This window comes from Grammomys surdaster, unplaced genomic scaffold (genome assembly GCF_004785775.1).
Source record: "Grammomys surdaster isolate TR1022 unplaced genomic scaffold, NIH_TR_1.0 334, whole genome shotgun sequence".
In the NCBI taxonomy this organism is placed as follows: domain Eukaryota; kingdom Metazoa; phylum Chordata; class Mammalia; order Rodentia; family Muridae; genus Grammomys; species Grammomys surdaster.
In genome coordinates this window covers 3,365,706-3,376,885 of record NW_021604753.1, presented here as the reverse complement: position 1 = coordinate 3,376,885, position 11,180 = coordinate 3,365,706, and the positions used below count along the sequence as shown (strand labels likewise).

The 11,180-nt window shown below is 48.9% G+C and overlaps 1 protein-coding gene across 1 annotated transcript; it reads left to right on the top strand.

The window, feature by feature from the left end:
• The first annotated feature begins 1,513 nt into the window (after positions 1–1,513).
• Rmi2 (RecQ mediated genome instability 2) lies at positions 1,514–7,481 on the top strand. Its single transcript, XM_028778399.1, has 2 exons — positions 1,514–1,814; positions 6,273–7,481. Exons 1-2 carry the CDS (start codon positions 1,514–1,516, stop codon positions 6,419–6,421), a joined length of 450 nt encoding a protein of 149 aa, XP_028634232.1. The 3' UTR covers positions 6,422–7,481.
• The last annotated feature ends 3,699 nt before the right edge of the window (positions 7,482–11,180 follow it).

The window sequence follows — 11,180 nt, the reverse complement described above, 5'->3', positions numbered from 1 at the left end:
TTAAGGACTGGATTTGGTGAGAGGCAGACATGCTGGGAGGAGCCACAGGTCTGAGCGCTGGCTAGAATCTGCTTTTGATACGTTAATAGCACCTCAGCTTCCATTTGCCCCGGGTTTCTTTGAGACCTAACATTTACATGTTATTAAAATGCACAGAGGTGGGGGGTGGGTAGTCAGGCGGTGGTGGCACATACCTTAATCTGAGTTTGAGGGCACTCTGGCCTACAGAGTGAGCCAGGCTATTAGACGGAGAGAGCCTGTCTCAAAAAAAATGAAACGAACCTAAATAAACAAACAACACAAAACAAAAACAAAGGAAGGGGCTGGGTCAGCATTGGCTCTTTTTCCAGAGGACTCAGGTTCAATTCCCAGCACCCTCACGGCAGCTCACAACTGTCTGTAACTCTAGGATCTGGTATCCTCGCATAGACATATATGCAGGCAAAAACATCAATTCACATAAAAATAAGTAAATCTTTTTTTTTTTAAAGAAAAGGTAAACTCATATGTTGCCATTAATTTCAATCTTACTGTGTTTAAGGCAAAAGACTCAAAATGTTAGCATTTCAATATGAAATCCGTTTAAAAGAAAAAAAAAGAAACAAAAGCAATACAAGGCAGGAAAAGGCTGACAAGATCAGCAGGTAAAGATGCCCCTCAGTAACCCAAGTGACTTAAGCTTGGTCCCTGGGATGCACAGAGAGAACAGACGGTCAAAGGCCGTTCTGATATCCACAGACATTCTGCGGCATGTACACCCTGTTGTGTTTTATAAAAAAGAAAGGGAAGCCAGGGATGTGTTTGCTAGAGACTCGATATGGTGCGGGGGAGGGGAACCAGCCTTACGATAGATATAGTATAGAATAGAGCCTATTTAGGGCATGGGGAGGGGAGTTGAGAGGGTAGTAGAGACAGAGAGAGAGAGAGAGAGAGAGAGAGAGAGAGAGAGAGAGAGAAAGGAAAGAGGAGGAGTCTGGGCACAGGACCAATTTATAAAGATGCTTGATAAGAAATATCCTAACCAAAGTTACCAGCTCATATTCAGCGTTATCTCTGAGGTACTAAAAGAGTACAACCAATCCGTTCATAAATTTTTGTTTGGGGCCATGCTTAAACTATTCCTGTGGAACTCTCTCTCCTGTGTATAGATGTGATCTCTTATCAGAAAGGTTCAGGGATCTGTTTACATCTCTGCCTTTCTTGTGGTAATGGTTTGCTAAGGGTGCACATTTTATTTCGGCTCTTAAGATTAGTCTATCAATCATCTACAACTATTGCTGAGCACGTCTTACTTTTTAGTAAACTGGAACGGAGACATAAGGTTTAAATGGTCGCTCTTCCTTGGCAAAGGAAACTCCGTATCTCCCGTCACTCAGAGTACGCATGCCCACTCCGGGCGCGGCTGTCCCGCCCCCAACCAGTGCCGGTTCCGGCAGGCGCTCTCTTGATTGGCTGCCGCTCGCCAAGCCCCCGCCGCCCGTCAGAGTTGGCGGGAAAGTGGTGGTGGCATAGCATGGCGGCTGCGGCGTCCGAGTCGCTGGCCTCGGGTGGCCCCGGGGCTGTGCGGCTGCCGCGCTCGCCGCCACTCAAGGTGCTGGCAGGGCAGCTGCGGCGGCACGCAGAGGGTGGCCCGGGCGCGTGGCGGCTGTCGCGGGCGGCGGTGGGCCGCGCGCCGCTGGAGCTGGCGGCGGTGTGGATGCAGGGCACTGTGCTGGCGGCGGAAGGGGGCCAGGCGCGGCTGCGCGACCCGAGCGGGGCCTTCTCCGTGCGCGGCCTGGAGCGCGTACCACGCGGCCGGCCCTGCCTACTCCCAGGTAACGTCGGCAGGACGGCCGGGCTCTGCAGGGGGCTGTCCTTCCTCCCCGGGGCCGGGCAGGGCGCGGCGGCCCCACCTCCAGGCTCTAACCCTCCTTCCTGGCCCAGCCCCTGTCAGGTGACTTCCCACCCTCTTGAATGACAGCAACACCCGCCGCGGCTTTCAAACGCTGTAGGTTGCAGCTGGGTCTGGAGGGACGCACCTTTCATCCCAATACTAGGATGCTGAGGCAGGAGGATGGCAGAGTTCAAAGACTGTCTGAGCTACGGAGTGAGTTTAAGGCCAACGTAGGTAATTCAGTGAGAGCCTGTCTCAGAACAAAAAGTAAAGAGGATCTGGAGTGGGAACACTACTTCCTAGCGTTGATGAGTCCTTGGATTTAACCCAGACAGCAAGAATAGTATACAAATAAATCAATAAAAATGCCTGTAGGTTCCTGAGGCTATCTCATCCTTCCCAGTTTTGAGCCTTGGGCTTCTGTGTCACAAGCTGTCTCCCCATAGATGTTTTTCATTTTAACCCATATGTTTTGAATAATGTCTTAGGAAATGTCTGTGTGTCCTTTTCCATTTATTTTGAGGCAGTGTCTAGCCTAGACTCACCTGAAATTCCTTGTGTAGCTGAGGGTGGTCTTGGACTCCTAGACTACCTTCTTCCATCTCCTTAGTGCTGGGATTCTAGGCATATGCTACTCCACCTGGTTCATGTGGTGCTGGGGACCAAACCAAGGGCTTTGTGCATGCTACGCAAGCACACTACCAACTGAGCCGTATCCCAGCCTATGTCTGTCCATTTTTAATGTCCCAAGATAAATGGACCTTTATCTGGAAAAGCTCTTATGTATGGGCATGTTTGCCTAGGGGCCTGTTGAAGCCCATCCCCTCAGGTTTTCTGAGTCTCAAGAGTTCTTTCTAATACTTTCCAAGGAGATGCTGCTATTGCAGGGTTTGAGGCTGCCCTTTGAGCTACTGTGGTCCTGATGGCTTGACTCTAGCATCTGGTCCAATGCCTGGCACCTGTGTATCTGAGAACTAGATGTTCTGAGACAGCCATCAAGCATCTCATCTCACTGGGAAGGATGTCAAGTGAACACATATCATACCCAGGGCCTTGTGAGATTTTCGGCTGTACCTATGACCCAGATAGACAAGGCCTGCCTATACTCGACTCTGGAGCTTCAGCACAGGCTTCAGGAGGCTTCTAAAGGAAGCCTACAGATTCAGCAGGCCTGCCTTTCCATGGCTTCCTTCTCTGTGAAATCAGGCCAAACTCTCTAAGAATGCTTCCTGCTCAGAAAGTCTTGAATTCTGTCTAGAGACAGAGTCAGGAGTCTGACCTGGGCTATTCTTGATTTCAGACTTAGGTTACGTTTTTTGTTCTCTCTCATTCTCTCTTCTTCTCCTTTTCTCCCTCTCTCTCTTCCCCTCTGTCCTTCTCTCCCTCTCTTCCCAGTCTTAATTTAATCTAGGACCAGCGAACTCAAATGGTCTATATACTAATAGAGTTACACACACACAGTGTGTGTCCATGTGGGCACGTGTGTGGGTGTGCACTGGGAATCAGACCCAGTGCCTTACCACTGAGTTCTATCTCCAGACCTAGCTTTTACATTTTGAAACTTTTTTTTTTTAAAATGTTTTCTGAGACAGGGTTTCTCTCTGTAGCTCTGGCTGTCCTGGAACTCACTCTGTAGACCAGGCTGGCCTAAAACTCAGATCTGCCTGCCTCTGCCCTCTGCCCTCTGCCCCTGCTTTCTGAGTGCTGGGATTAAAGGCATGTGCCACTATTCCTGGCCTGTGTTTTACATTTTGACGTGTCTACAAAAAATCATGATGTATGAAATGTATATGCAACTTGAAATCAGCATCTACAAAGTGAAATTTTATTGGCCTGAAATGCATTTGTAATTTGCAAAAGGTTAGGGTCACCGTCTGACATGGTTCAGTAGTTGTGACAGAGATCCTATGACCCCCCAAAAGCCTGACTTCTGTAGTCTGGTCCTTTACAGAAGAAGTTGACTGCCCTTGGTCTTAGCTTTGGCTTGCTCAGATTCCAATATGTTTGGTGTCCCAGCCCAGGCAATGTTCCTTGAAGGCAGCCTTGAACAGTGTCTCAAGCCTGGTACCAACACTGGAATGAGCCTGGCACCTAGCAGATGTCCCTGTATTGGGCTGAACCTGTTGGCCTCACCCTCTAGCCTGTATGCCCAGGGCCAGGGCCCATGCTGTTTCCTTTTGCTCATGAATCGTCTCAGAAGGAGCCAGGGAAGTCCACAAGGCCACTAAAACACGAGGTACCATTGTAGATGTGAGCCCAGGGTGTGTGTGCACAGGGTGTGTGTGCACAGGGCAATGACAGCGCTTTTATTTCAGTGCCGATCGTTGTACCTGCCTCAGTGTTTGTCAAGTAGAAAAGTCCCAACACAAAAGCATACCATGTGGTAGCCACTGCTGGGTGCTGCCATTGCTGGCCTCAGGAGACCTGAACATCCAACCACAGAGCATAAAGAGACTTTCATTCATGTAGCTTGTTGGTTTATCTGGTGTTTATTTGGGGACCATAGATACAGACTTAGGCACAGAAGAAGGATACATGTTCAAGGCTCAAGGAGGTCAGGGAAGGCTTCCTGGAGGAGACAGCACTGAAGGCTACTGTTACTTTTCCTCTTGGGTTGCCGGGACTCAAGATGTCAGAATTGTGACATCTGTGTCTGTGTACGGTGATGGTTTGTCTAGCTCCTTTGAACAGCATGGGCAAAAAGGTCAGGAGTTAGGGAACAGGGCACCACGGGGCTGCCCTGAAAGGCTGCATTTGGGAAGGACCTGCCCACATTGAATGACCTCCATGGCTGCTGGTCTGCTCCTGCCCTGTCCCGTCTCTAGGGCATCTGGCAGTTCCTCTCCAGGCTGAAGATACAGGTGAAGTCAGGAACTCTGCCCTCCAGGTTTCATTCTGCAGAGAGGTTGCTTAGGCTGCACTGTGACGGAGAGGCTCTTGGGCAGGAGGAGCTGTCAGTGGTTGGGAGGAGACAGACGGGCCTTTGCAGTAGCCCAAATAGGAGAGGGTGAAGGCTTGATCTTGGGCAGGGTCCTGTGGGGAAGGAGAAACGGAGAGCGTCCCAGACAGCTGTCTGGAGAGGGATACAGATGGAAGGGCTCAGTGTGTTGGCAGGAAGTGTGTCCTGCTGCCAAGCTCTGTAGGGCAGTTCTCTTAGCCTCACCTGGTTTTCAGCCTTGTAACTCTAAGGTTTTTGTCTTCCCCACCAGTTGGGGCTACGTCCAGAGGATAGCCACTATGGGACCTGGAATTAGATCCAGAGATCCCCATGTGAACCCTGGCTTCTTTCAGTTGAAATTCTGGACTTGTATGCAAGCCCATTCCTGCTGGTAGAAGCCGGGCATGTAGGGCACTGGCTGCATGCCTTTCCTGCCGTGACAAGGGACTTTTTACACAATTGCATTTTGTGTGGTTTATGACTAGCCAAGTTGCGCTTTCAAGGAGAGGCACTTCCCCTGGGGAATGGGAAGTTGTGGTTAATGATATGTCAGACTATCCTGGTGGCAGTCTGTTCTTCTGTGGATTTCCTTGTGTACCCAGTGTGGTTTGGGATAAAGTTGGGGGTGGCAGGGATCGGAACAACAGCACAGTGTGCTGTGGGTGGTGAGAGGAGGGGTTTGGCATCGTGGAGGGAAAATTGGATTTACATTTTGGCTGGCAGGAAGTGGCTTTGCAGGAGTGCCTGACTTGTGAACAGAGTCTCTCACTCCTGCATTGAGCAATGAATGGGACAGAGAGCAAGCTTGGGTTTTTCTGCCCCTGCCTGGGGCTATGCAACTAATAATAACTCAATGGGATCCTGAGTTGCTTGTTTCCTGGGGCCTGTCTGCTGAGTGAGCCTGTCTATTGTGTTTAGCATACGAAAAGCAGATGCCAACTAGTTGCAGACTTGGTCTTCCAGGTTAACCGCTGATCTCATTGTTTATATATGCATCTGTTTTGATCCCTGACTGCCTTTGTTTTGGTGTCTACTGTCAGGATTATGTTAAATGTGTACATGGTCTTGTGTGAGGGTGTGCTCACACATGCCTGTGTACTAGAGGCCAGAGGTCACATCAAGTGATTGATGTCTACTTTATTTTTGAACCAGGAGCTCACTCGCTGGGTTAGGATGCTTGGGCATAGAGCCTGGAGCATCCTCCTGTCTCTGTTTCTTTGACACTGACCATGCTTTTATGCATGCTTTTTCTGCATGGATGCTGGGGCTCTGAACTCAAGTCCCCTTTACCAACTAGGTCTGAGCTTGGCCTCCAAGCTTCATCTCCCTAGCCCTAGATAATGTTTCTGTCTCAACCTCCCATCTCTGATCAAGGCCCCAAGGTCAGGGTCTCTCGTCGGTTTTCCCTCCCTGACTTGTTAGTATGAACATCCTCACCACGTCCTTCTCTTCTCTTCCCAGGAAAGTATGTGATGGTGATGGGGGTGGTTCAGGCCTGCAGTCCTGAGCCCTGCCTGCAGGCTGTGAAGATGACTGATCTTTCTGACAACCCTGTCCATGAAAGTATGTGGGAACTGGAGGTGGAAGACTTACACAGGAACATTCCTTAGAGCTGGAACCTTCTAAGAACAGCTTCCCCCTGAAGTAATTTACCCACAGATGGGTCTCAGGAACATCACAGAAGTTTCTTGAAGAGATTTCCTTTGGTTGAGCCAGACGTCTGGACCCTGGGAGCTGGAGCTTCAGTTGTCTCAGCCACTCCTCTCTGCTGGTGCTTTGCTTGCTGATGAGAAGCAGATGCCGCCCCCCACCCCTGTCACTTACATGTGTTCCTGTGTCTCGCTGAAGCACATGGAGAGCTCATGTCGTCTTTTCCTAATTTTGTGAGTGATAACACTTTCTCCTTGACTGTCCTTCTGAATTCCAGTTGTTGCCAATGGATTAAAATTATAGACATGAGGACAGAACGGCGTAGTGGCCTGCCTCCCATTGCCAGCTATTGCCATCTCGTAGGGGCAGGTACCAGCCCTTGCTGGCAGCTCTCTCTGCTTCAATGTGATCATTCCTCACTGTCTGTTCCCTTAGATTCCAGAGCTGAGGCCGGCTGTTGAGAATGGTCGGAATTCTCACAATTCTCTGTTGAACTTAAAAATCCAAGATGAATACAGACTTTTCAAACATTTCTGCTTCAAAACTGTTATGGAGAAACAGCCAGGGTGGGACTAGCCTGCGGGCTTAGAGTCCTGCCCTTCTTTCTGGATGAAATACCTTTCTGTTGGGATTGTAGCAGTGTTGGGTTTGGCTTTCTGCTGATCAACAGGGCTAGATTCACTTGGATGGCAAAGACCAAGAAGTCCGTCTTATGTTACAATGTTGCTGCAGGACTTTTCTAGTAACATCTTTGTATGGTGTAGTTTTTAAATGTAAGCTCTATTATCTGTTTGTCTTAAAGACAGTGTCTTATATAGCTCAGGTAGTCTCCAACTCGTGACCCCCTCCTCTCCGTTCCAGACTGTTGAGATTACTGGTGTGCACTACTACGTCTGCAATGCTGGGGTTGGAGCCCAGGGCTTTCTGCACGCTAAGCAAACACTGTATTACTAAGCCACGTTTCCAGCCTAAAATGTTGATTTATTAAAATAATTTTAGGTTTTCAGAAAGTGCTCCCAAGACCACCATTGAGGCTCAGGCCGTGTATGTGTTAAGCAAACACCATGTCAATGATCGGAAGCTGCAGCTCCTTGTCTTTAAGGCTAGCCTTCTGCCTCAGCCTCCAGAGTGCTGCTGTCATGGCCCACACCTTACACTCAGGAGAGAGAATGAGGACTCAGTGAGGGGTGAGAGAACACTCAGGTGATCTAGACCTGCCTCCTTCCTGCCCTCCACCCCCTAGAAAAAGCATCAGGGCCTTGAGCCCAATTTGTAGCTCAGGGAGACCTCAGATTTACCATCTTCCTTCCTCTGGTTAACTGGGATTGCAGGCCTGCTCCTCTGGCCCTGATTACATGGATGCCTTTTTAAAAAAGATTTTATTTGTGGTTATGTGTACGTGGGATGCTCTGGAGCCCAGAATAGAGTGTTGATAAATAAGCTTAGTCATTTATCAGACCCATGCCAGGCGCTCACAACGTCTGTAATTTCCTATGGTTCCTACTCATCTGATGCCTTCTTCTGGCCCCTGGAAGACCCTCTCAACATAGCATATAGACTGGAAATAAATACATAAATAAAAATAAGTCTTAAAAAAAAATAATGTTTAAAAATGGCGCTGGGGATGGATGGCGGGGTCCCCGGGTCTCACACATGCTAGAGTGCTACTACTAGCCACCTCCTACTCCTCTGACCTTTAAACTGTCCAAAGTGTCCGTGTCCTTCCTGGTCAGGCCCACTGTGAGAACTCTCACTGAGGAAATGTAAATATACACTTATGCCCTCCCAGTCTGACACCAACAACAAACTCATTGGAGTTCAGCTTGGGGAACCACGAGTTACTGCGTCTGCTTACAAAGCATGGCTTAGGTGCTCCTTACAGGAGCATGGGTGACCCAGCCAGAAAGTCTGAGCCCAGCATGAATGAGCAGCTCCCTACAGCTGTATGGCTAGAGTCTCTCCCACAGTGTATACTCTACACCTCTGAGACCCAAGGCCACTTGCACTTAAGTAGAATGACACACAAATGTCTGAGGGGTGCAGGAAGGAGCAGCTGCAATCTCAGGTGAGGGCCCAGTGGCCCTTCCCCCACTCCTCTGAGAGAATGACAGTGTCAACAACTCCAGTCTCAGGATGTCCTGGAAGCTGTCACAGCTAGTCTGATGAAGTCTGTTGTTCCGGGAGGATAGTGCCCTACAATACCTTGTAAGGACTACCAGCTGATTCGTCTTTCTGCAGGACCGCCTTCCATCCATCCATCCGTCCGTCTGTTCGTCCATCCGCCCATCCATCCAGCAGTCAGTCTGTCTGGCCTTCCCTCCTTCCTCCTCTCCCCTCTTCACCCGGGGCCCCCCGCCGGCGCGCCGTTTTTAGGCAGTGTCTCTAGTTCAGGCTGATTTTGAACTTGCTATGGCTTTCCTGGAACTCATTATGTAGAACAGATTAGTTTCTGCCTCCTGAGTGCTGTGTTAAAGGTGCTAACATTTCTTTTAAAGGAAGGCCAAGTTGAAAAGTGATCTGGGTTTGACTGCTGAACGATTCATTTTTTAGATCTATTTGTGCGTGCGTGCGTGCGTGTGTAGAAGAGGGCCTTGGAAACTTGAGCTGGGGTTACAGCAGGTCTAAGCATCCCTGTATGGGTTCTGGGAACCAAACTCAGGTCCTCTGGAAGAGCAGCAAGTGCTCTTAATTGCTTAACCATCTCTCCAGCTCCAAAGTACATTGTTTGAGCCTCAGGAAAATTGCCAGAATAGTTCAGTTCTTTATATTTTTATTTATTTGCCTATTTATTTACATGTGAGGCATGGTCTCTGTAGCCCAGTCTGTCCTGGAACTCCTGATCCTCCTGCCTCAGCTTCCTGAGTATTGAGATCACAGGTGTGTGCCATTAAGTTTGGTTTATGCAGAATGGGGGATCAAAACCCAGGATGTCTTAAATTATAGACATACTAGGTTCCTGTCATGAATGCCTTACATTAGTATGGCATGGATGTTAAAATTAACTAACAAAATAAACTAATGAACAAATACTGAGAAGTTAGTAACCAGACCTATAGTTTGTTCTGGTTTCTTTATTCTTTTTTTCCCCAGGATTCTACATTCTACTTGGTCATTGTATCTCCTTAAGGTCTCCCTTGTCTGGGACAGTTGATCAGTTGCTTTTGGTTGCATTGGAATTTAATAAACAGACACACAGATACAGACAGTACACACACATAATCTTTTTTTTTCAGCCCCGGAAATAGAACCCAGGGCCTCTTGCATGCTGGGTAGACTTTACTTCAGAGCTATATATACCTCAGGCCTCAAATTAATTAATTAGTTAATTTTGAGGCATCATCTCATGTGACAGGCTAGCCTCAAACTCACTGTGCAGTTACACATGATCTTGAAGTCTGGATCCTCCTGCCTACACTTCCTTGGTGCTGTGGTTGCAGGTGTGCACCCCCACACCTAATCCTTGTGGATCTGGGGGATCACACTCAAGGCCTGGTTCCTGCATGCTAGACAATCAGCCACCTGAGCTCCAGTCTGAAATTTAATTTTGATGCAGGTTCTTAGTAAAATGATGTCCCCCAAACTGTTTACCCCAGAGTAGCTGTGGAGCTGTGTGTGGCACAAGCCTACTTTTCCACTGGAGAGCTGGAAGCTGCTGACAGCTTTTCATCCGCGTCCTCACCTAACTCCTGGTGAGTAACTCCCTATAGGAAAGTGCGGGCTGGCTGGAGGTCGCGGCAGTGGGGGAGGGGCGCCGCAAAAGGCAGTGGGCAGTGGCTTGAGGCAGCCTCCCCAGCACAGACCTGCGCCTGTGGTTTCTCTGCACATTCAGAACTCTCACTGTTGGGCTTCTGTTTCCTCCCTGACAGCGCCAAATGAAAATGCATCCGGAGGCTTCAGTTCTCAGCTGCCAAATCAAAGTCAGTTTATCAGTGAGCACCCGCCAGACCGCGGCTCTGGCGGCAGCCTGTGTGCCCGCCCCGCTCAGCTTCCTCTTTGAAATGCTCTTTTCTAAGAACTGAGAATATGCAACCTAGGCCGTGACTTCACTTTTCTCGGAACTGCTTTACATTATATATATTTTAAAAATGCGAAACCATCACTTAGCTGGTTTTGGATCGTCTGAGTTCCCTAATTCTTTCTGTTGCATGTTCTTGTAAAGCTGAAGTTTTACCGCAAAATTCTGCAGGAGGGGGAAAGAAGGGCTGTGTGAACCAGAGGAGTGTCGTGTTTTAGCTTGTTGTAGCTTGTGTGTGATTTAATGACTAAAGAGGAAAAGAAACCAGAGGAGATGCTGTGAAGAGTCAGGGACCAGCTCTGAGCTCTGCCTGGCCAGCCCGAGTTAATGCCAGGCTTTTGTCCACATTTGCTGACCAGCTAGCTACCTCTCACAAGGATAAGAGGGAGTGTGGTGGTTCACACCTGTAATCCTGACATTCTGGAAGTGAAGGCCACTCTGGGCCATAGTGCAGGTTCCAGGTCCTTTGTTGACAATAACAAGACCCTATGTAAAAAAGGAGGGTAGTCTAGGGCAGTGTATAGTGGTGGGGTGCTTGCTTGGCATGAACAAAACCCTGGGTTTGATCCCCAACACACCAACAAGCTAGGCATTGTAGTACTTGCCTATAATCCCAGCACTAAGGAGTTGGAGAATCAGAAATTCAAAGTCACCATGTCACATAGGAAGTAGCCTGAGCCAGCCTGGGCTACAGGAGACACTGT

Coding starts and splice junctions, on each gene's coding strand:
- Rmi2 (XM_028778399.1), top strand. CDS start 1,514: ATGGCGGCTGCGGCGTCCGAGTCGCTGGCCTCGGGTGGCCCCGGGGCT. Junction 1,815..6,272: donor CCGGCCCTGCCTACTCCCAG/GTAACGTCGGCA, acceptor TTCTCTTCCCAG/GAAAGTATGTGATGGTGATG.